The 26,275-nt window shown below is 41.5% G+C and overlaps 1 protein-coding gene across 3 annotated transcripts in view; it reads left to right on the top strand.

The window, feature by feature from the left end:
- The first annotated feature begins 8,806 nt into the window (after positions 1-8,806).
- Positions 8,807-26,275, top strand: part of LOC139415045 (ubiquitin-conjugating enzyme E2 J1-like) — a 36,682-nt gene continuing 19,213 nt past the window's right edge. The window contains exon 1 of one of the 3 annotated variants that reach the window (XM_071162803.1): positions 8,807-9,085. In XM_071162803.1, the coding sequence (XP_071018904.1) occupies positions 9,055-9,085 (31 nt within the window). In that variant the 5' untranslated portion in view covers positions 8,807-9,054. The remainder of the gene's footprint in view (positions 9,086-26,275) is intronic. The other 2 variants (XM_071162801.1, XM_071162804.1) reach the window with 2 other exon arrangements.

Below are 26,275 nucleotides of genomic sequence, written 5' to 3'. Positions count from 1 at the left end.
GTAATATTGTACACTTATCATAATTAGGTTTTAGTCCAGAGATGACAGAAAAGTTATCTAGATCTTTAATGAGACATTGCAGGGATCTAGCTTGCAGACTTAACATGATGACTTGAGTCATCGGCATACATGGACACCTTTGATTTTAAGCCTTGGATTTCTAATCTAATGTTGTTATTAGATCTGATTTTAATAGCTAGCATTTCGATGGCCATAATGAATTGATATGGTGACAGCGGACACCTTTGTTTAGCTCCTCTTGACAATTCAAAACTCTCTGAAAAGTAGCCGTTATTTACTATTTTACACCTGGGGTTGCTATACATTATTTTTTACCCATTTTATAAGAGAATTACCGAAATTGAAAAACATCCAGGCATTTATACAGTGGGGAGAACAAGTATTTGATACACTGCCAATTTTGCAGGTTTTCCCACTTACAAAGCATGTAGAGGTCTGTCATTTTTATCATAGGTACACTTCAACTGTGAGAGATGGAATCTAAAATAAAAATCCAGAAAATCACATTGTATGATTTTTAAGTAATTAATTAGCATTTTATTGCATGACAGTATTTGATCACCTACCAACCAGTAAGAATTCCGGCTCTCACAGACTAGTAGCGTCTCCTTCATCACCCTGTTTTCCCTTGGCTGTGTGTGTCTTGTTTCTCTTTGGAGCTTGAGAATTTCACTCTGGCTGAACTCCAAACTCCCCCTCAGCCCTGCTACCTCCTCACACAACTTTACCATTGTTGCATGGATTCCAGCCAGAGCACTAGCCTCTACCTCAATGGTAAGTAAATCGTCCGTGTCTGTAGATGAATCTGTTTTTCCTTTTTTTGTGGGGTTAAAGTTTTTTGTGAGGTGGTCGGATCTTTCCACGAAGAAGTATGTTGTTCCTCCATAACGTAAAGCTGTTGGTACTCGTCGATTTCCCTCGGGATATGCTTGGTATCCAGATTGGCTCTATCCTGCAACCAGTTGTTTTATGAAAAGATAACAATGAGTCTTTCCCACAACAACGACAGGTGTCTGTAGTACAGCCAGCTAGCACAAACAGGAACACAAACTTACAGTCCCAGCTGTAAAGGCTAACCGCGTTGTGGAATCCTTAGTAACAAAACTTTAGATCGGATTAAATTCCATTTAATGAAAAAGTTTTAATGTAAACAACAAACTGAATGTAGACAGAACAGTGTCCTGTTGCGCGCTCTGATGACGTCTCTCTCTCGATGTTGCTCTTGTTGCGGGTGATTCCCTGATCCACCTCTGCGCAGACGACACCATTCTGTATACATCTGGCCCTTCTTTGGACACTGTGTTAACTAACCTCCAAAAGAGCTTCAATGCCATACAACTCTCCTTCCGTGGCCTAAAAACTGCACTTAAACGCTAGTAAAACCAAATGCATGCTTTTCAACCGTTCACTGCCCGCACCCACCCGCCCGACTAGCATCACTACTCTGGACGGTTCTGACTTAGAATATGCAGACAACTACAAATACCTAGGTGTCTGGCTAGACTGTAAACTCTCCTTCCAGACTCACATTAAGCATCTCCAATCCAAAATTAAATCTAGAATTAAGCACCAGCTTTCAGAGCAGCTCACAGATCACTGCACCTGTACATAGCCCATCTGTAAACAGCCCATCTATCTACCTACCTCATCCCCATACAGTATTTGTTTATTTATCTTCTCCTTTGCACCCCAGTATCTCTACTTGCACATTTATCTTCTGCACATCTACCATTCCAGTGTTTAATTGCTATATTGTAATTACTTCGCCACCATGGCCTATTTATTGCCTTAACTTTGCACTCACTGTATATAGACTTTTTGTTTTATTTTGTTCTACAGTATTATTGACTATGTTTTGTTTATTCCATTTGTAACTCTGTGTTGTTGTATGTGTCGAATTGCTATGCTTTATCTTGGCCAGGTCGCAGTTGCAAATGAGAACTTGTTCTCAACTAGCCTACCTGGTTAAATTAAGGTGAAATAAAAAATAAAATAAAATCTATAAGTCTATGCTAAGTTAAGCTCCCCCTTATCTCAGCTCACTGGTCATGATAACAACACCCACCCGTAGCACGCGCTCCAGCAGGTATATCTCACTGGTCATCCCCAAAGCCAACACCTCGTTTGGCCGCCTTTCCTTCCAGTTCTCTGCTGCCAATGACTGGAACGAATTGCAAGAATTGCTGAAGCTAGAGACTTATATTTCCCTCACTAACTTTAAACATCAGCTACATGTATTTGAGCAGCTAAACGATCTCCGCAGCTGTACATAGCCCATCTGTAAATAGCCCACCCAATCTACCTACCTCATCCCCATATTTTTTTAATGTGCTTTTCTGCTCTTTTGTACACCAGTACTTCTACTTGTACATCACCATCTGCACATCTATCACTCCATTGTTAATTTTCTAAATTGTAATTACTTCGCTACTACGGCCTTTTTATTGCCTTACCTCCTCACGCCATTTGCACACACTGTAAATAGACTTTCTTTTTTTTCTATTGTTATTGACTGTACGTGTAACCGATGTGAAATGACTAGCTAGTTAGGGGTGGTGCGCGCTAATAGTGTTTCAATTGGTGACATCACTCGCTGTGAAACCTTGAAGTAGTGGTTCTCCTTGCTCTGCAAGGGCCTTGGCTTTTGTGCCGTGATGGGTAACAATGCTTTGAGGGTGGCTGTTGTTGATGTGTGCAGAGGGTCCCTGGTTCGAGCCCGGGGTGAGCGGACGGAAGAAAGCTATACTGTTACATACACTTGTTTATTCCATGTGTAACTGTTTTGTTGTTTGTGTCGCACTGCTTTGCTTTATCTTGGCCAGGTCGCAGTTGTAAATGAGAACTTGTTCTCAACTAGCTTACCTTGGTAAATAAAGGTGAAATAAAAAATAAAATAATTAAATAATGTAAGATATGTAAACATTATTAAAGTGGCATTATTATAGACTAGTGATCCATTTCAAGTCTGTATGTAGGCAGCAGCCTCTCTGTGTTAGTGATGGCTGTTTAACAGTCTGATGGCCTTGATATAGAAGCTGTGTTTCAGTCTCTCAGTCCCAGCTTTGACGCACCTGTACTGACCTCACTTTCTGGGTGGTAGCGTTGAGTGAGAGGATTGTTTTCTTGACACCACACTCCAGGTGCCCTCACCTCCTCCCTGTAGGCTGTCTCGTCGTTGTTGGTAATCAAGGCTACTACTGTTGTGTCGTCTGCAAACTTGATGATTGAGTTGGAGGCGTGCATGGCCACGCATTCATGGGTGAACAGGGAGTGCAGGAGGGAGCTGAGCAAGCACCCTTGTGGGGCCCCAGTGTTGAGGATTAGCGAAGTGGAGATGTTGTTTCCTACCTTCACCACCTGGGGGCGGCCCGTCAGGAAGTCCAGGACCCAAGGCGGGATTGAGACCCAGGGCCTCAAGCTTAATGATGGGTGTTGAATGCTGAGCTATAGTCGATAAACAGCATTCTTACATAGGTATTCCTCTTGTCCAGATGGGTTGGGGCAGTGTGCAGTATGATGGCGATTGCATCATCTGTGGACCTATTTAGGCGATAAGCAAATTGAAGTCTAGGTTGACAGGTAAGGTGGAGGTGATATGATCCTTGACTAGTCTCTCAAAGCACTTCATGATGACATAAGTGAGTGCTACTCATTTAGTTCAGTTATCTTTGCCTTCTTGGGTACAGGAACAATGGTGGCCATCTTGAAGCATGTGGGGATAGCAGACTGTGATAGGGAGAGATTGAATATGTCCGTAAACACACCAGCCGGTCTGCGCATGCTCTGATGACGCGGCTAGGGATGCCGTCTGGGCTGGCAGCCTTGCAAGTGTAAACACATTTAAATGTCTTTCTCACGTCAGCCACGGAGAACCCACAGTCCTTGGTAGCAGGCCGTGTCGGTGGCAGTGTACTATCCTCAAAGCGGGCAAAGAATGTGTTTAGTTTGTCTGGAAGCAAGACGTCGGTGTCGGTGACGTTGCTGGTTTTCTTTTTGTAGTCCGTGATTGTCTGTAGACCCTGCCACATATGTCTCGTGTTTGAGCCGTTGAATTGCGACTCCACTTTGTCTATACTGACATTTGGCTTGGTTGATTGCCTTGCGGAGGGAACAACTACACTGTTTGTACTATTCCCAGTCACCTGTCCATGTTTAAATGTGGTGGTTCGGCTGGGGAGGGCTTAATTGAAATGGTAGCAGAAGGTGAATGTTGAACTTTTGTTGCACACATTTCCAGATGATGCTGCAAAACCATTTTGCGGCCTCGATCACACCACACCGACAGCTTTAATGCATTTTGGTATACTAGAAGTACATTTATTTGCAATGGAACGCTGTGTTTGCATTGCAGCATTGTGTTGCAGAGGCAGTTGCAGTGCATTTTGTGTGGTGTAGATGATTGATTTATCGAAAGTATGTGTCAAACAGTATGCGTAGACGGTATAACAGAAACGGTAGCAGAAGTTGAATGTTGAATTTATTGCCAACTATCCAGATAAAGCTGGTCACATTTTGTGCAATACCGCTATCGAGCCTTTATTCCACAACTGTTCACTGTGTGCGCACATGGTCATGGCTGTTTTCAAATTTATGCACATTCTCAAGCAAGCGTTCATATTTATAAATCTCACACTTTGCTTGGAAATGATCCCACGCATGGTTTAAGCACAGATGTGTGCCTACTCGTGATTGATAAATGAGGCCCTGACTTGAAAGTTGGAGAAGCACACCTGTTGAGGTGAGAAGTGAGAAGTGAAGCTGCATAGGTTGAAGACTGAGGATGTCCTTAAATGGATTCTGTACAGTGGAATATCCCTCACTGACAGTGTTCTAGGACTGATGGGGTGTCTGATGTTTGGTGACCAATGTTTCCCATTATAGATTCTTATTCAAATTTCACACAGAATGCTTAAATTTCTCCTTTTACTTTTGAGAATGCCCCTATTCTTCTCACCATTGACAATTCTCCAGTTTCAATGCATCAATTTGGAATGTCCAAACAATGAATTTGCGGAGTGCAGACTGTTTTTGAGGTTTCTCTATGACGTTGGCTTAAAGGTCCAATGCAGACAGTTTTATCTGGGTATGAAAACAGCTGTATTTCTGGGTAACAATTAAGTGTCTTACTGTGATTTTGACCATTTTAATTGAAAACAAAGACAAAAATAGCTTCTGTCTGGTAATAGTGTGACTGGGGAGGGGAAAACTGAAAAATAACTCTTATAAGCTAGGTTTCCATCCAATTAGTGACAGATGTTTATGCGAATACATCCTCCAGGACACCCGATATCACAGGAAGGACAAAAAGATAATCAAGGACAACAACCACCTGAGCCACTGCCTGTTCACCCCGCTATCATCTAGAAGGCGAGGTCAGTACAATGGCATCAAAGCTGGGACGGAGAGACTGAAAAATAGCTTCTATCTCAAGGCCATAATATAGGCAAATCACGTTTTTGACTGCACTGGGCAGTTGACCTGTAAAATGCGATTAAAATCACAGCATTATTTTGCAGATTTAGGGCAAAACTAATAATACATTGACCAGTAGGTGTCAGCAGAATGCAAAGAAACATCATAGCAGCAGGGTATGAAACTAGCTGTTTGAGTACATCGGCTCTGTGCTGCATTGACTCTACTGAAGCATGACTTGGTGCAACGTACTTCATAATGCCCTCTGCGCCCATACATGACTAATGACATTGGCATAAAGGAGAGAATGTATGGGAAGCAAAATAACAAACACTTGCAATGTGAATTCATATGGAAAAACAAGAGTCAGTCAAGGGCCATCCCCTTTATAGCTCTATGCAAATTGATATGGAAAGATATCATTATCCAAACACTGCCCGGGTTTTCGCTTTCTTGTCAAGAAATTGACCTTGACACACCACTCAAGTTAAATATATAAAAAAAAACATTTACAAAAAAAAATCTGTGGTCTCCTTTGCAATAGAATATGACTGCTAAAGTACTGTCTCGTATGTAAATACAGGGCATGCTACTGTAGTGTTTCTCTAAAACACTGTTTTGTGTTTACTGTATTTATATTGTACATTCTGTATGTTGACTTTGTGTAAATCCCTCTGTCTGTATTTTGTCTGCACATTTGTCCATTGCTGGCAGCACCTGTTCACTAAGTAAAATTCCAGGTATGTGTACTTTTACTGTACTTGGCGAATTAAGTGATTCTGATTCCGATTCTGATTCAAAGTTTCTCTGGGTGAAGATACTGTAAATACGAAAATAGAGACAAACCAAATAGTGAGATCCAACTAGTGTACATTCAGTAGTGAGTGGTCATTTAATTTCATTGATTGATTGATTGATTCTGCACATAGTCTGTTTCAAGATGTTGGGGACATTAATCCGCCATTAAAGTAAAGGCAGACTTTGCAACTAGGCATGGCTAATGTTCTTATAGGGATATGTTTTTTCTCATCATATTTTCTGCCCCAGTTTCTCAGAGAAGTATTGAAGTTCTCTTCGATTTTTCTACAAGGGCTGCTACAATTTGATTAAATCCTCCACCTGAAAGACATTGGCTTATCCTGCCCAGACACTTCAATATGGTTTATTTAGTTATAAGCATATGAGATTTCAACCACAGAATTATATTATCATGGTAACCAATTTTCAACTTCGACAAACATTGTATAAAATGTGTTGAATTTGTGCCTTCGAAACAATGTCAGATCTTCAACGTTCTATCCACTATCAGAAAGAATAAACAATAGGCAGAGCAGCACCTCCTACTGGAGATTTGATCAATCTACAGCTACCGGTTTTTCGAAGTCCAGCCCTGCTCAGCTTTGATATTTGTCACGGACGGACTACTACGAATGTGCTATTGTGAGAATTATTATTGAGAGATCTCTTAATAACTAAATAGATTTCACTGTTGCTATCGAAGTCATTCCAAAAGGGTAGGTTTAACAGAGCAAATGAAATGTAACCATTTTTTAACACTTATATCATCAATGATATTAAATAATATGGTAAAATCAAATCAAACTTTATTTAAAGTGCATTTAAAGTTTGATTTGATTTAGTCCTATTCTTTAACTTATATTTTTTTAAACTAGTTAACAAATTATCTGTTTGTTTCATGTCTCCAACTAAACCAAATATAAAAGTTAAAGAATAGGATTAAGCCAGTGGCTCGGATGAAACTAACCAAGCATTAGATACATCTCCTTTAAATGTTGATATTTGGTTGCTTTGTCAACCTAACACAATTTAATATGACTGTTGTAATACAGTAAATGGCCTAAAGTTAAGGCTATCTTACAAACTAATGTAACAGTTTTTATTCAACCTTAAAATGAGTTCATCACCACTGGCCACATTGAGGTTACTGTAACTACAAAATGATTCTTATGTAATCATAGAAACGTACATATTTGAGATAGCATGCAAAGGTCGCAGGTCTGTGGAAATCTTCACAATATAAATAAATATATGTTCAGAATTTCACAGCACTGATCACTTAAATATGTACTTTTAATGTAATCTCAACTACAATCCAGGTCATTTGGTTGTGCTATTAGATGAAGCAGAGAGATAGCACATTAAGTTGTTGAAAAAATAAAATATATATTTTTTAAAAGTGGTTGAAAATGCAGTGGAGGCTGCCGAGGGGAGGATGACTCATAATAATGGATTGGCTTGATGAAACCATGTGCTTGATGTAACTGATACCATTCCGATAATTCCGCTCCAGCCATTACCACAAGCCCGTCCTCCTCAATTAAGTTGCCCAGGATGTGTAAATGTTGGGTTAATTTATACACGAAAGGGCTCATTTTTAGTAAGTCTACTGTCCATGAGCCTGGTTATGCATCCTCCTAGGTTTAGAGAAGTCCAATTCCCTTTATTCATGGTGAAAAAAATCACATCCTTGGGTGGTTCAAATTGAATTATAATCAACATGATCAACAAGCGCCATGCATGGCCATTGTGTGTCATCCAAATAAGGGATGACTTTTTGGTGGAGCCAGGGTTAGCTACATCTATGGTAAAAATATCTCAAGAGTTGTTATATTCTGTCTTTTATAATGATGTTATACATGGAAGGCAGTCATGGCGTGGTCGGGCTACATTAATAATGTACACACAGCTGGCAATTGCCTGCTGGGCAGTCATTGGTTTTGAGTGTGAGTCTCACACAAAATAACATAATTTGAAAATGTTATAATGTTTGAAAATATTACATCATATTTTGTGAATCATTTGTGGTGGATTTAATCAAATGAAGATTAATTACATATAATCCTGTGTCCTGTACTCGTATTCCCCTTGATGCAAGTTGGCAGGCTGAAGTGGAGGACAGCTGGCTGGCAGTACAGAGACAGAGTCGGCTGGAGGGTAAAGATGTAAAAGGGGAGGGTCCTGGGGTACTGCAGAGATTACATTAACCACAGCCGCAAAGCCCTCCCTTTAATCCTGTTTCACCATGGAGCTATGAAAGGCCACTGCAATCCCATTAAAAGTGTTTCTGGATAAATGGGAAAATATTCTGCATTGGCGCAAGTATGAATGCTCTCTCACTTACTCACACACACACACACACACACACACACACACACACACACACACACACACACACACACACACACACACACACATACACACACACACACACACACACACACACACACAGAGAGAGAAAGAGAGAACGAATGAAATAAAGTGTATTTTAATAAAGTTTTATTGTTCAAAACTTGACTTTTCTACTTCCTGTTTACGTTTTTCCAGTGACATCACACGACTAACATTTTTCTTCGAACAGGTCACCAACAGGTCATCAAACTTGTGCCACGTCAGGATTTACGTTGTAGCTAACTAATTGATATGACAGTTAGCAAACTAACTGCATACGACTTTTAGCTGTTGCTGAGCTTTACCGAATATACTGTTCGAATGTTTTGGACGTTTCAGAGGAAGCAAAAGTCAGTGTTAGCTAGCTAGTAAAGTCAGCTGTCTCTCGTAAACATACACCAGCTACATTTTCAGTCCAGTTGACTTGTTAAAATGGAGAACAAATACAACCTGAAAAGCCCAGGTAAGTTTGTAAATAAAACAGTTTTTACTCCTTTCAATATCTCGAACGAGCAAAAAACAGCGAAGGTGCTATCCTGGCTCGCTAAACTAATGCTAGCTAGCTTGGCAGAAATTATTAGGTTTGATTTACTTCCGCATTGGGTTTCCCATAATGATGGAGTGATGCCACCCTCATTCTATTCATTAATTTATATATCTAGCTACCTAAGACATGACATCACTTTCACTTTACAACCATGTTAGCTAGCTTGTTCCTGTATGTTTATCCAACTTCGTACCCAGTGATAATTTAAAACACAAATGATATGACAAATGATATGACATTAAGAACTAATCACACCGGCAATATGGCCTTTTACAGGCGTACTGTCAGTTAATAACAAGTGACTTCCATGACACTGACATATAGCACTCATTAACTGAAGTCATGATATAGCTTTGTCTATTTTTGTATTGCTGCTCATTTGATCAGACATCATGGATTCATTGAACATTGTTCAAATCCAAAGTTGATGTCTAAGTCTTGTAGCTATTTGCATTCACTAACACCTTACTAAAAAATACTATAATCTAAGCAGTGAGCCCTGGTTACTACCCGCTTCAAAATATTGAACGCGTTTCAGGCACATCTGACGTTGACATTGTTGTTCTGGCTTGTCTGGTCCAAGGAGATACACACGCACAAGAGCACACTACAGGCAGATGCAACATTTGTTTATTTGGATCCCCATTTGCTTTTGCAGAAGCAGCTCCTCATCCTGGGGCCCACAAAAAATATGCAACATGACAAGTAACAAAACACTGACAGACAAGAAAAGTCACAGACATTTTTAAATACGATATACAAACAATGCAACAAAAATAATACAAACAATACAACAACAAAAATAATATGCGTGTCCCCTCACACCCCCTGCAGTTCCTTGAGTTGTTTTTCATCTGTTTTTTAAGGTAATTTTGCTGTTTGATTGAATAATTGGAGATGGGCGTTCCATGGGTCTGTATAAAGCTGCATTACCGTGAATTTGTTTTGGACTTGGGGACTGTGAAGAGACCCCTGGTGTATGGCTGGGCGGTATACCGTATTTTACGATATACCAGTATTGATGCACACCGGTGTGGGTTTTTACTCTACATTCTATAATGGTATTTGAATGTTTGGTTTGTTAAATGTGATATGCCGTGTGTAGCTTCCATTTTTATAGTTTACTTCGCTACTTATGTAATCTCTCTCCACTCTCTCTCTCCATGCCGCTTTCCACACAGAACTAGCCTCGCTCCCTGTCACTCAAGGAGTACATTTGCTGTTCCTTCTCGACCACGAGTCTCTTGCGTTCAGTCTCTGCATGGTCAATGCAGCACATGCAACTATGTTGATGATAACGATGCTGTTTTCACTGCTTCTTAATATAAATCCAATAGTGTTCTGTAATTACACTATCAGTTTGTGTTTCTTACATCTGCAAACTGCTAGTTTGTCTTTTCTTAGTAAGCTAGTAAGAGAAAACGTAACTAGCTATACATGCATGAAGTAGCTAAGAGAGAACATTCAATGTAGCCAAAAATTATAGGATGCCTAGGGAACTTTTTGGTTTCTACTTTTTCACAATAACTCCTCCCTGGCATTTTCATTTGTTGTCATGTCAATCACTGTATTCAAAGTGCCCACAAATGTAACCTTTATTTAACTAGACAAGTCAGTTAAGAACAAATTCTTATTTACAATGACGGCCTAACCCGGACGACGCTGGGACAATTATGCGCCGCCCTATGGGACTCCCAATCACGGCCGGTTGTGATACACCCTGGAATCGAACCAGGGTCTGGAGTGATGCCTCTAGCACTGAGATGTAGTGCCTTACACAGCTGCGCACTCGGGAGCCCCACAGCTATTATATTCTAACTATAGAGTTAGAATAATTATTCTATTTCCATGATTCCAACAGTTCACCCAAGTGTTTCTCTCTAAATTCTCTCTAAAAGTCAAAGCCCATATTATGCAGCCCTTTTTATTTTTTTATTTTTTTTACCTTTATTTAACCAGGCAAGTCAGTTAAGAACAAATTCTTATTTTCAATGACGGCCTGGGAACAGTGGGTTAACTGCCTGTTCAGGGGCAGAACGACAGATTTGTACCTTGTCAGCTCGGGGGTTTGAACTCGCAACCTTCCGGTTACTAGTCCAACGCTCTAACCACTAGGCTACCCTGCCGCCCCCTACGTTTCAGTGTGGCAATGACCTCAAATGAGTGCAGGAAATGCAGAAATTGATAAATGCAGAACATTTATTTTGGTTGAATTGAACAGTATAAAACAATCAGAATGGAAAAATGCCCATTGAAATCACTTAGTGCATTCGGGAAAGTATTCAGAACCTTTCACCTTTTCCACATTTTGTTAAGTTTAATCATTTTTTCCCCTCGTCAATCTACACACAATACCCCAAAATGACAAAGGGACAACAGGTTTTTAGAAATGTTTGCAAATTTATAAAAATAAAAAATACCTTGTTTTTTAACATTTATTTCATTTAACCTTTATTTAACTAGGCAAGTCGGAATACTTATTTACATAAGTAGTCAGACCCTTTGCTATGAGACTCGAAATTGAGCTCTGGAGCATTCTGTTTCCATTGATCATCCTTGAGATGTTTCTACAACTTGATTGGAGTCCACCTGTGGTAATTCAGTTGATTGGAAAAGGTTTGGAAAGGCACACACCTGTCTATATAAGGTTCCACAGTTGACAGTGCATGTCAGAGCAAAAACCAAGCCATGAGGTCGAAGGAATTGTCTTTAGAGCTCGGAGATGGGATTGTGTCCAGGCACAGATCTGGGGAAGGGTACCAACAAATAATTCTGTAGCACTGAAGGTCCCCAAGAACACAGTGGCCTCAATCATTCTTAAATGGAAGAAGTTTGGAACCACCAAGACTCTTCCTAGAGCTGGCCGCCTTGCCAAACTGAGCAACGGGGCGAAGGGCCTTGGTCAGGGAGGTGGCCAAGAACCCGATTGTCACTCTGACAGAGCTCCGGAGTTCCTCTGTGGAGATGAGAGAACCTTCCAGAGGGACAACCATCTCTGCATCACTCCACCAATCAGCCCTTTATGTTAGAGTGGCCAGACAGAAGCCACTCCTCAGATTACTCTAAAAGGCGCATGAGCGCCCGCTTGGAGTTTGCCAAAGGCACCTAAAGGACTCTCAGACCATGAGAAACAAGATTCTCTGGTATAATGAAACCAAAATTTAAGTTTTTGGCCTGAATGCCAAGTGTCACGTCTGGAGGAGACCAGGCACTGCTCATCATCTGGCCAATACCATCCCTACTGTGAAGCATGGTGGTGGCAGCATCATGCTGTGGGGATGTTTTTCAGCGCAGGGACTGGGAAATTAGTCAGGTTTGAGGGAAAGATGAACAGAGCAAAGTACAGAGAGATCATTGATGAAAACCTGCCCCAGGACCTCAGATTGGGGTTTAGGTTTACATTCCAACAGTTCAAGGATCTTAAGAACAAAGCCAAGACTACGCAGGAGTGGCTTCGGGACAAGTCTCTGAATGTCCTTGAGTGGCCCAGCCAGAACCCGAACTTGAACCCAATCGAACATCTCTGAAGAGCCTGACAGAGCTTGAGAGGATCTGTAGAGAAGAATGGGAGAAACTCCCCAAATACAGGTGTGCCAAGCTTGTAGCGTCATACCCAAGAAGACTCGAGGAGTATTGTGTGTAGATTAAGCGGATAAAACAAACCATTTAATCCATTTCAGAATAAGGCTGTAACGTAACAAAATGTGGAAAAAGAGAAGGGGTCTGAATACTTTATGAATGCACTGTGTTGCCACCCTAGGTTCACAGACTACTCAAAGCAAATTTACATATTTTTAATTATTCAAAAACATAAAATACCGTCATAGCGTCTATTTTTTTGTAAATATTGTGATATGATATTTTGGCCGTATCGCCCAGCCCTACCCTGGTGGCATGTCTTATGGACCCGTGTTCGAGGTGAATGTTATTTTATTATGCAGACAATCTGGAATTTATGACAGTAATATATCTCATAACTAGAAAATAAGCAGTTCATCTCTTGTCAACCCTCAACCAGGAAAGACAGGTATGCATGTTGTTGTTGTTAGTTCTGTATGTCGGGTTAAGGGCAAGGGGTGCTGCTCAGTTTTGAGCCCGATGCAGTTTTGGTAGGTCTTTCTTTGCTGCACTTGACCATATTAGCAGACAGTTATCAAGGTGAGACAAGACCAGAGCCTGAACAACTAGTACAGTTGATTTGTGTCAAAAACACAGAAAATCTTTTTATAACAGACATATCCCTCCCCATCTTCACAACAACTTTGTCAATATGACATGCCCATGAAAATTGATCATCCAATGTTATACCTAGGAGTTTAGCTTCCTCAACTTCCTTAATGGTCACAGTTTATGTACAACTCCAGTTGAGATTTAGGTTTTATAGAATGTTTTGAACCAAATACAATGCTTTTAGTTTTAGATGTATTTAAGACCAATTTATTATGAATCACCCATTCCAATACTGACTGCAGCTCCTTATTTAGAATTTTAGTGAGCTCAGTGGCTTTGGGTGCTGACCTGTGAATGTGGAATCATGCGCATGCATAGTTATTCTAGCTTTGTCTATGACCAGTGGCAAATGATTTGTAAAAATAGGAAAGAATAACGGCCCAAGGCAACTGCCCTGAGGGACACCGCACTGTACAGTGCCCTCCACTAATATTGGCACGCTTGGTAAATATGAGCAAAACAGGCTGTAAAACAATATAGTTGTTGTTTATCCTCTTGGTCATTCAACTTTTAATTAAAGTAAAATAATTGAAAGAAAAAATACATTCCTAACATATTTATTTTTTTACGTGTGCCACAATTATTGGTACACCTTCATTCAATACTGTGTGCAACCTCCCTTTTTCCAAGATAACAGTTCTGAGTCTTCTTCTATAATGTGTAATGAGGTTGGAGAACACATGGCAAGGGATCGGAGACCATTCCTCCATACAGAATCTCTCCAGATCCTTAGGATTCCGAGGTCCACGCTTGTGGACTCTCCTCTTCAGCTCATCCCACAGGTTTTCTATGAGGTTTAGGCCAGGGGACTGGGATGGCCATGGCAAAACCTTGATTCTGTGGTCAGTGAACCATTTTTGTGTTGATTTTGAGGTGTGCTTTGGTTCATTGTCCTGCTGGAAGATCCAACCAAGACCCAGTTTAAGCTTCCTAGCAGAGGCAGTCAGGTTTTGATGTAATATCTGCTGGTACTTGATGGAGTCCATGCTACTATGTATCCTAACAAGTTGGCCAGAGCCTTTGGAAGAAAAACAGGCCCACAACATCAAAGATCCACCACCATAATTCACAGTGGTGATGAGGTACTTTTCTGCATGGATATCTTTCGTTCTACGCCAAACCCACCTCTGGTGTTTGTTTCCAAAAAGCTATATTTTAGTCTTATCTGACCATAGAACCTGGTCCCATTGAAAGTTCCAGTAACGTTTGGCAAACTGTAGGTGCTTGAGTTTGTTGTTTGATGACAGCAACGGCTTTTTTTATGGCAACTCTCCCAAACATCTTGTGGTTATGTAGGTGGCGTCTGATCGTAGTTTTGGAGACTTTCTGACCCCAAGACCCAACTAACGTCTGCAATTCTCCAGCTGTGATTCTTGGAGATTTTTTGGCCCCTCTAACCACCCTCCTCACTGTGCATGGGGTCAATATAGACACACGTCCTCTTCCAGGCCGATTGTTAACATCTCCAGTTGCTTTAAACTTATTTATTATTGCCCTGATAGTGGAAATGGACATTTTCAATCATTGAGCTATTTTCTCACAGCCATTTCCTGATTTGTGCAGCTCAACAGCCTTTTGTCGCACTGTATTCTCGGGTCTTTCCCAGAGTGATGGATGACAATGGGAGCTTGGCCTGTATGTCACCTCATGTATACCCCAGTGAAACAGGAAGTCATGGCTTACCACTTAAGTATTCCTAATCACTCAGGTGAACTTAATGTAAAATATGCATGGGAAATACTTCAGTTAGATTTTACTTAAGAATTTCTAGGGGTGCCAATAATTGTGGCACACATGTTTTGAAGAATAATATTTATTTAATTTACTTAACATTTATTTTTTTCAATCATTTTACTTCAATTAAAGGTTAGATTTTTTGTGAATATTTTGAATGAAAGACCAAGAGGATAAACAGCAAAGACATTTTTATTACAGCCCATTTTGCTCATATTTACCAAGGGTGCCAATATAAGTGGAGATCACTGTACATATCTGACATCAGGTTGTTTTTTTCTTCTAGTGATATAGATCTATGGCGCCCTCTTGAGGCATTTGTCTTATTTCATCAAATGATAAGCTGAAAGCTTCAGACAAGCTCAATGCATAAACTCAGCAAAAAAAGAAACGTCCCTTTTTCAAGACCCTGTCTTTCACAGATCTTCATTGTAAAGGGTTTAAATACTGTTTCCCATGCTTGTTCAATGAACCATAAACAATTAATGAACAAGCACCTGTGGAACAGTCGTTAAGACACTAACAGCTTACAGACGGTAGGCAATTAAGGTCACAGTTATGAAAACTTAGGACACTAAAGAGGCCTTTCTACTGACTCTGGAAAAACACCAAAAGAAAGATTCCCAGGGTTCCTGCTCATCTGCATGAACGTGCCTTAGGCATGCTGCAAGGAGACATGAGGACTGCAGATGTGGCCAGGGCAATAAATTGCAATGTCCATACTGTGAGACGCCTAAGACAGCACTACAGGGAGACAGGATGGATAGCTGACCGTCCTCGCAGTGGCAGACCACGTGTAACAACACCTGCACAGGATCGGTACATCCGAACATCACACCTGTGGGACAGGTACAGGATGGCAACAACAACTGCCCGAGTTACACCAGGAACACACAATCCCTCCATCAGTTCTCAGACTGTCCGCAATAGGCTGAGAGAGGCTGGACTGAGGGCTTGTAGGCCTGTTGTAAGGCAGGTCCTTACCAGACATCGCCGGCAACCACGTTGCCTATGGGCACAAACCCACCGTCGCTGGACCAGACAGGACTGGCAAAAAGTGCTCTTCACTGACGAGTCGCAGTTTTGTCTCACCAGGGGTGATGGTCAGATTCGTGTTTATCGTCAAAGGAATGAGCGTTTCACCGAGGCCTGTACTCTGGAGCGGGATCGATTTGGAGGTGGAGGGTCAGTCATGGTCTGTGTGTCACAGCATCATAGGACTGAGCTTGTTGTCATTGCAGGCAATCTCCCTCATGTGGTACCCTTCCTGCAGGCTCATCCTGACATGACCCTCCAGCATGACAATGCCACCAGCCATACTGCTCATTCTGTGCGGGATTTTCTGCAAGACAGGAATGTCAGTGTTCTGCCATGGCCAACGAAGAGCCTGGATCTCAATCCCATTGAGCACGTCTGGGACCTGTTGGATCGGAGTGTGAGGGCTAGGGCCATTCCCCCCAGAAATGTCTGGGAACTTGCAGGTGCCTTGGTGCAAGAGTGGGGTAACATCTCACAGCAAGAACTGGCAAATCTGATGCAGTCCATGAGGAGGAGATGCACTGCAGTACTTAACGCAGCTGGTGGCCACACCAGATACTGACTATTCCTTTTGATTTTGACCCTCCCCCCTTTGTTCAGGACAACATTATTCCATTTCTGTTAGTCACATGTCTGTGGAACTCGTTCAGTTTATGTCTCAGTTGTTGAGCTTTGTTATGTTCATACAAATATTTACACGTTAAGTTTGCTGAAAATTAAACACAGTTGACAGTGAGAGGATGTTTCTTTTTTTGTTGAGTTTAGTTGATTTTATTAAAACACATAGGGTGTCTTGGAAAAATACATGTTTAAAAATGTGGACTAATTGATTGGTCGAAAGAACAGATGACTTTCAGTCGACTCCAGAAATGTTTAATCTTAATCTTATTATCAATTTCCTTTAACAATCATCAGTGTCGGTGTGGTACAAGTTTAGTGCCCTTCTCTATATGCATGCTGAAAGTCAGTAGTTAACTTGTTACTGAGTGGGTGGGAAGAACATGCCACTTTCAAACAGTTCCAATCAGTTGCACTAAGCTCCATGTGTTCGCAGGTTCTGTGGTTTCACACCCGATCAAATTAGAGATGGTTTCTAGATTTCATTTTCTGCCTTCTGTGGCATTTGCCTTGGGCTCTGTCAAGATAATCGAAATGTACCGAGACCTTGTTTTAGCATGAAACACTAGATCAGGTATAGAGGTAGAATTCTCTCTGATCAGAATATTGATTAAAGCTGTCTTGTCCTTGCACACTTGGTGTTGGTTGGCAAGTGAGATGGATTTAAGGTAAGGACTTAAAGGAAGGGCTTACAATAAGACTTGGGTTAGCTAGAGTTTGGATTTTGAGAAATAAGTCTGAGGCAATAGTTGAGTTAGAGAAATTATCCAGTTTTGAAATGGGGTCAAAAGAAGGATAAGGCTGCAACACTTTGTAGTAGTTCAATTATATTATGGGGAACTAGAGGAATTATTCACATTGTAAAATAATGCAATTACAGTTTGCCCTCTGTGTGGAAAAGCAAATGAAGATCCTATGTTTAGAGTATCACTTTCCGCCTTTTGTCTCTGAGACCTGGCATTACCTCCCAGTTTGGAGAGCAGACAGCTGTGAACAAACAGCATTAGAAACCCACAACCAAAACATTGTTCCCGTCCCAAATGGCACCCTATTCCCTATATAGTGCACAACTCATAGGGCTCTGGTCAAAAGTAGTTCACTATATAGGTAATAGTTTCAAGTTTTAATGTCTTGTGCACAAGTGCTGTGAAATGTCGTTCTTGCAAGCTCTAAACTCAACAATTCAGTGATCAATATCATTGTAGTACTAAAAAAATGACATGGTAGAAGAAAAATACATGAGAAATAAAAATGAGTGCCATTTGGGACGTAGCCCTTCTCTACGTTTGGAAAGGGGAGTGGTCAGTAGTGAGCGCCAAGTTTTCCATCATCACCTATGTCTCTAAACCCTATCGTGTCTTCTTAAGAGTTTGGTTAAAAGTGGTTACATAACGGTGTCTCCCTGCTCACAGGACAAACCCTGCCTGAATCGCCCCCAGCTGCAAACACTAAAATGCGTTACGTAAAACGATTTTGTGTACAGGATTATAATCCTATCTCCCAGGGCCATTGACCGAAACCCTTCTCACCACTGGAGTCAGGAGGCCCATGTGGCAGCAGAGGCTTTTCTTCTTTCACTCCCACTCATTGTTATTATGAGACATGGCTAAAAAAGCATTCCACATAAAATGTGTCCCAAATGGCACCCTATTCCCAGGGCTCTGGTCAAAAGTAGTGCGCTGAGTGTACAAAACATTAGGAACACCTGCTCTTTCCATGACAGACTGAACATGTGAATCTAGGTGGAAGCTATGATCCCTTATTGATGTCACCTATTAAATCCAGATGTAGATGAAGGGGAATGGACAGGTTAAGGTGCGGGGAGCTGCCTTTATCGACATCCATGTCTTCTGCGCACTTTTAAGTGCCTTTTTAAAAGAGGTATGATAGTAGGTCTCAGGTGCACTGGTTTGAGTGTCAAGAACTGCAACGCTGCTGGGTTTTTCACACAACGAATTGAGTCTACTCTTAGGGTTAAAGGGGGTGCAACTCAATATTAGGAAGGTGTTCCTAATGTTTTGTAGTGCACTATAAAGGGAATACAGTTCCATTTGGGATGCAGCCATAGAAAACCAATGAGGGTTTTGGGCTCCTGTCAAAGTGCATCCAGGTGTTTGAGGAGGACCAACGGGCAGAGATCCAGCCCTAGTCTGTCTGTTCCTTTTTAGGGACAGTCACAGCATTGACAACTTCCATAGGGAGATAAGTGCTTCACATGTGTAGAGTTTTTATTTCACCTTTATTTAACCAGGTAGGCTAGTTGAGAACAAGAGTTCCACTCCGATGCTAACCAAGTCTCCAAGTAATGAGGCGTGAGGAACTTTGATTGTATTCAGCAGAGCAATCAACTGATCCAGTGAAGAAAAAAACGTCACTGTCTGTCTGCAACATCTGGTCCCTGTGTATCAGCAGTGAGTATCAGTATTGATGAAAAGTCTGTGAGCCGTGGTAAGAGCACTGTCATGTAAAGCTTGACATTACTGTTGTCCTGATCTAGTTTATTATATGATTTTGAACAGCTGGATTCTTACTGACAAAATTATGCAATACTGTTGTCAAGGATTTCTTTCTTATTATTTTAGCTCTGTGTCCTAACTTGTGAATTTTTACGATAACTCACCATGCTTAACCGATAGCCTGACTCTCACTTTCAAAAGCCCCTGATCCCACAGTGGCTTTAATGAGGGACGGCTGAGTAGTTTAGCCTATACGAGGGGGCATGTTCACTGTCGGATGAGGGGTCTGAGAACTGCATCTCACCTTGCTATCCCCCGGGAAACACGAGTGCAGACTAAGCTATATCAGACTACTCCAACACCATGCCGATTTGACCACCCACATGCGGGAAAAAAAATAACTAGGCTTTTTATTCTCTTCAGGCTTTTTTTCTCTCTCCCCGCCACAACCAGAGTGCCAAGTGCTTTTTTTAAGGCAGCTGCATCTCTTTCAGTAGTGGGAGCCAGTGCTTAATCCCCAAACCAAACGAATTGGACTTGAGGCCGGGTGGTTCTTAGAGTGCTTAGTGGCGCTCCAGGATAGATTCAGCTCAGAAGAACGGAGTGCTCACATGGCCATAACACACATTTTTACTTAACCTTACACTCATTATAATATAGCCCTTGAACAATTAGGCTATGCATCGAACTCCCCAGATTCAGAGTTAGAAGTTTACATATAGCCTATTTGCCTAGTAACAAATGGGCAATTGCAACTTTAGGACAAGGTAGGTAGGCTAAATGCACAATAGGAATAGGAAGTGTAAGCTATGTAGCCCTATACTGCATGTTCCCTCTCATGGCAGCTGTCTCTTCCAGATGATCATCACAGAGGGGGGTGGTGTGCACAAGCCGACCACACTGCTAGTGTTATCTGGAAATCAACCCTCCAAGGACCTGTCAAATCAACTCCCAATTGAAACCACTCAGTATACAATATTTTGCTCTTCATCCCACCAGCCTACTGTATTAAACCTGGTTAGTCCAATAGTGGGTGTTTTCTGTGAAATCTCAGAATATTAGTCAGCCAGCTGCTGAGAGAGACAACCACCATGCCGAAGTTGGAGTTGGAGGGGGACCCACATATTACCGGACAAACTGACAGCTGCCATGGCCCGGGGATCAGACCCATGACTGGAGAGCTTAGTGGCACAGGCAGTGTCTGAGTCGCCATTGGCCATGCCATCAAAGCCTGGTGCTGACAGACACCCAGTCATCACCGTAATCAGGCTGAATGAGACATGGAGCTGAGACACTCCAAGTGGCCCTCAACATAACAAGCCTGGCATGCCCACCTCTGATACCGTATCTCACCTCCGTCACAATCATTTCCCCATCGCTGAACCGCAAAGAAGTCCCAAGTGAAATATTTTGTCTGCCACCCCACAGCAGTAGAGATAGACGGGAGGTATCAACTTAAAAATGGTGAAAATCTGTATCCACACGTCCACATACAGTGCCCTCTGTAATTATTGAGACAGTGAGAAAGTTAGACACACAAATATCATACCCCCAAGACACCATTACAATAACATTACAATAACGGGAGGTTATCATTTTTGTGGGTGTAGGATATTTGTGCGTCTAACTTAATCGCTCATAATTATTCACGATTCATTCAGTACTATCCATAATCATGTTAGCATCTACATTAATGTAGAAGTGTTTAGAAATATATTCTATTCTTATTTACAATAAAAGTAACTCCAAAATGCTACAAAACATTATTTACCATTAATTTCTATTGGGTGCAAAATAAAATAGAACACAACCAAAACAAATAGCAAATGCATCCAACAAGTTTGTAGAGTCACAAGCTTGATATAATCATTGTGTGCTAGGAATACGGGACCAAATACTAAACATTTGACTACTTGAATACACATAAGTGAGTTTGTCCCAATAGTTTTGGTCCCCTTAAATGGGGGCAGGCGGTGGACTATGTACAAAAAGTGCTGTAATTTAATATGGATGAAGATACCCTCAAATTAAAGCTGACATTCTGCACTTTAACCTCGTAGTCATTGTATCATTTCAGATCCAAAGTGCTGGAGTACAGAGCCAAAAGAAGAACAAATGCTTCACTGTCCCAATAATTACGGAGGGCACAATATACTGTAGACTCCCTCACCTTTTTTTTTTAGACCAGAAAACAGAGTTTTCTGCTCATTATCACACATGGTCCTCCTCCACAATAGCTCCTCCTTTGTATGATTGCATCATCTGTTGCTGCTGGGGAGTGCGAGAGAAAGGATTGCTCGCTCTGCTTTGCAGGCTTGTTTTGTGAAGACCTGCTGGAGAGTTGTGCCCTAGTTTGGACAGTGCTAACTCACAGTGGCTGTCACTGTAATTTATTGCCCTTGCTGTCTCCTCCGGTCCAGGGTTTCTGTGGGCCCAATGCATTAGGGCAGAGGTTGTAGCGCACACACATGCAAACCATACACTGCATTCGGAAAGTATTCAGTTCCCTTGACTTTTTCCAGACTGATTCTAAAATGGGTTAAATTGTTTCCCCCCCATCAATCTACACACAATAACAAAGCAAAAACAGGTTTTTAGAATTTTTTTGCAAATTTCTACAAAATATAAAATGATACATTTACATAAGTATTCTGACCCTTTACTCAGTACTTTGTTGAAGCACCTTTGGCAGTGATTACAGAATCAAGTCTTGGGTATGACGCTACAAACTTGGCACACTTGTATTTGGGGAGTTTCCCATTCTTCTCTGCAGATCCTCTCAAGCTCAGTCAGGTTGGATGGGGAGCGTTGCTGCACAGCTATTTTCAGGTCTCTCCAGAGATATCCAATCGAGTTCAAGTCCGGGCTCTGGCTGGGCCACTCAAGGACATTCAGAGACTTGTCCCGAAGCCACTCCTGTATTGTCTTGGCTGTGTGCTTAGGGTCATTGCCCTGTTGGAAGGTGAACCTTCACCCCAGTCTTAGCATTCTGGAGCAGGTTTTCATCAAGGATCTCTCTGTACTTTGCTCCGTTCATCTGTTCCTCAATCCTGACTAGTCTCCCAGACCCTGCTGCTGAAAAACATCCCCACAGCATGATGCTGCCATCACCATGCGTTACCTTAGGGATGGTGGCAATTTACCTCCAGATGTGACGCTTGGTATTCAGGCCAAAGAGTCTTGTTTCTCATGGTCTGGGAGTCTTTTAGGTGCCATTTGGCAAACTCCAAGCGAGCTGTCATGTGCCTTTTTCTGATGAGTGGCTTCTGTCTGGCCACTCTACCATAAAGGTCTGATTGGTGGAGTGCTGCAGAGATGGTTGTCCTTCTGGAAGGTTCTCCCATCTACACAGTGGAACTCTGGAGCTCTGTCAGAGTGACCATCGGGTTCTTGGTCACCTCCCTGACCAAGGCCCTTCTCCCACGATTGGTCAGTTTGGCTGGGCGGCCAGCTCTAGAAGAGTCTTGGTGGTTCCAAACTTCTTCCATTTAAGAATGATTGAGGCCAGTGTGTTATTGGGGACCTTCAATACTGCAGACATGTTTTGGTACCCTTCCCCAGATCTGTGCTTCGACATAATCCTGCCTCGGAGCTCTGCGGACAATTCCTGTTTTGCTCTGACATGCACTGTCAACTGTGGGACCTTTAAATAGACAGATGTGTGCCTTTCCAAATCATGTCCAATCAATTGAATCTACCACAGGTGGACTCCAATCAAGTTATAGAAAGGATGATCAATGGAAACAGGATGTACCTAAGCTCAATTTTAAGTATTATAGCAAAGGGTCTAAATACTTACAGTGAGGGGAAAAAAGTGATCCCCTGCTGGTTTTGTACGTTTGCCCACTGACAAAGAAATTATCAGTATATAATTTTAATGTTAGCTTTATTTGAACAGTGAGAGACAGAATAACAACAAAAAAATCCATAAATACGCATGTCAAAAATTTTATAAAGTGATTTGCATTTTAATGAGGGAAATAAGTATTTGACCCCCCTCTCAATCAGAAAGATTTCTAGCTCCGAGGTCTTTTATGAGATTAGGAGCACACTCTTAAAGGGAGGGCTCCTAATCTCAGTTTGTTACCTGTATAAAAGACACCTGTCCACAGAAGCAATCAATCAGATTCTAAACTCTCCGCCATGGCCAAGATCAAAGAGCTCTCCAAGGATGTCAGGGACAAGATTGTAGACCTACACAAGGCTGGAATGGGCTACAAGACCATCGCCAAGCAGCTTGGTGAGAAGGATGGTGCGATTATTCGCAAATGGAAGAAACACAAAATAACTGTCAATCTCCCTCGGCCTGGGGCTCCATGCAAGATCTCACCTCGTGGAGTTGCAATGATCATGAGAACGGTGAGGAATCAGCCCAGAACTACATGGGAGGATCTTGTCAATGATCTCAAGACAGCTGGGACCATAGTCATCAAGAAAACAATTGGTAACACATTACGCCGTGAAGGACTGAAATCCTGCAGCGCCCACAAAGTCCTCCTGCTCAAGAAAGCACATATACATACATGCCCATCTGAAGTTTGCCAATGAACATCTGAATGATTCAGTGGACAATTGGGTGAAAGTGTTGTTGTCAGATGAGACCAAAATGGAGCTCTTTTGCATCAACTCAACTCGCCTTGTTTGGAGGAGGAGGAATGCTGCCCCAAGAACACCATCCCCACCGTCAAACATGGAGGTGGAAACATTATGCTTTGGGGGTGTTTTTCTGTTAAGTGGACAGGACAACTTCACATCAAAGGGACGATGGACGGGGCTATGTACTGTCAAATATTGGGTGAGAATCTCCTTCCCTCAGCCAGGGTATTAAAAATGGGCCGTGGATGGGTATTCCAGCATGACAATGACCCAAAACACATGGCCAAAGCAACAAAGGAGTGGCTCAAGAAGAAGCACATTAAGGTCCTGGAGTAGCCTAGCCAGTCTCCAGACCTTAATCCCATAGCACATCTGTGGAGGGAGCTGAAGGTTCGAGTTCCCAAACGTCAGCCTCAAAACCTTAATGACTTGGAAAAGATCTGGACAAAATCCCTCCTGAGATGTGTGCAAACCTGGTGGCCAACTACAATAAACATCTGACCTCTGTGATTGCCAACAAGGGTTTTGCCACCAAGTACTAACTCATGTTTTGCAGAGGGGTCAAATACGTATTTCCCTCATTTAAAATGCAAATCAATTTATAACATTTTTGACGTGTTTTTCTGGATTTTTTTGTTGTTATTCTGTCTCTCACTGTTCAAATAAACCTACCATTAAAATTATAGACTGATCATTTCTTTGTCAGTGGGCAAATGTACAAAATCAGCAGGGGATCAAATATTTTTTCCCTCACTGTATGTAAATTTGTTGTTCATTTTTTATACATTTGCAAACATTTCTAAAAACCTGTTTTCGCTTCGTCATTGTGGGGCATTGTGTGTAGATTGATAATGTTTTATTTAATCAATTTTAGAATAGAGCTGTAATGTAACAAAATATGGAAAAAGTCAAGGGGTCTGAAAACTTTCTAAATGCACTGTATATCTTCTGCCATGACCTCTTGGCTCCCTACAGTCTTTGTTCAATATTCACTGTACTATTCATTCATACTATACAAGGTCCTTAAGCTCTATCCACTGTTCTTTCTTCATACTAAACTAGGCAGTTGTATTCCTTATTGTTTTCTGGAAGAATATTATTTTAAGCACTGTGCAAATGTTAAGCACTGCAAATTAATATATATAATATTAAGCACTCTGTCAATTAATCAAATTGTATTAGAATGCAACACATTTGAATTGATACCCTGGTCGGTGTCAACAAAGAGGGTACATTTGAAAAGCCGCTCACTCTAGGAGCTCGGATGCAAAAATGTAATTACCAACGTTTCGACAGCCAAGCTGTCTTCATCAGGGTATGATCACAAACACTGCAGGATGACTCGTTTATGTAGTGTCAAAAGACACAGGTGTCTGTAATCATGGCCAAGAGTGGCCTAATATCATTGGTTAATTATCAAATATTAAAATGTCATACAAAGAACAGCATACAAACAACAAATGGATAGCATACGATCATATATTCATTTGACTACAAAAGCTTACAAACAATTACAATGGCAAAGTCACAATCACAAGAATGGCTTCAGATCAAAGTCTACGTTGAGACCGAAGGGCGCAAGGGTCTTTAAGTTAAAGATCCACGCAGCCTCTCGTTTTAACAATAAATTATCAAGGTCACCCCCTCTCCTAGGGAGGGTGACATGTTCGATGCCAATATAACGCAGAGACGAAATGGAATGGCCTGCCTCCAAGAAGTGGGCCGCAACTGGGTAAGTAAAGTTTTTACACCTAATGGTGCTACGATGCTCTGAGATACGTACTTTTAATTCGTGCTTTGTTTTACCCTACATAATTTTTACCACAAGGACAAGTTATAAGATAAATAACTGCCTTAGTGGAGCACATAATAACACCTTTGATTGGGATCGATTTCCTTGTTTGTGGGTGTTTGAAGGATCTACATTTATAAGTGCCATTGCATTGAGCACAGCCATTACATTTGTAATTTCAATCCAGTAGGGGCGCAAATAGACGTTGTTCAGGAATATCTTGAGTGTACCAATTGGTCTCTGAGATTTCTGCCCCGCGAGAATACGACCAGGGAAGGTACGAAAACACATTACCGAGACTATCATCGGATTTTAGGATGTGCCAATGTTTGTGAACAATTCCCTTAATTTGTTCAGAGCACTTTGAACAGCGGGTAGTTAGAACACAAGAATGCGTCTTTTTGCGAGACTGACCTTGAAAAAGGTCATGTTTTGTTTTGAATTTTCTCAAGGGCAATATTAATCTGATCATTCTTGTAGCCCCTCTCCTTGATTCTTTTGATTCGACAGAATTGGCTGTAGGGCAAACTATTTTTCAAGGGAAGTGGGTGACAACTATTTTTCAAGGGAAGTGGGTGACAACTATCAGCCCTCAACAAACTGTTACGATCAGTAGGCTTCCTGTAAAGATCAGTGTATAGA

This window comes from Oncorhynchus clarkii, chromosome 8 (assembly GCF_045791955.1).
Source record: "Oncorhynchus clarkii lewisi isolate Uvic-CL-2024 chromosome 8, UVic_Ocla_1.0, whole genome shotgun sequence".
Classification (NCBI taxonomy): Eukaryota; Metazoa; Chordata; class Actinopteri; order Salmoniformes; family Salmonidae; genus Oncorhynchus; species Oncorhynchus clarkii.
The sequence above is the reverse complement of the archived record's forward strand: the minus strand, read 5'-3'. Positions and strand labels throughout refer to the sequence as shown.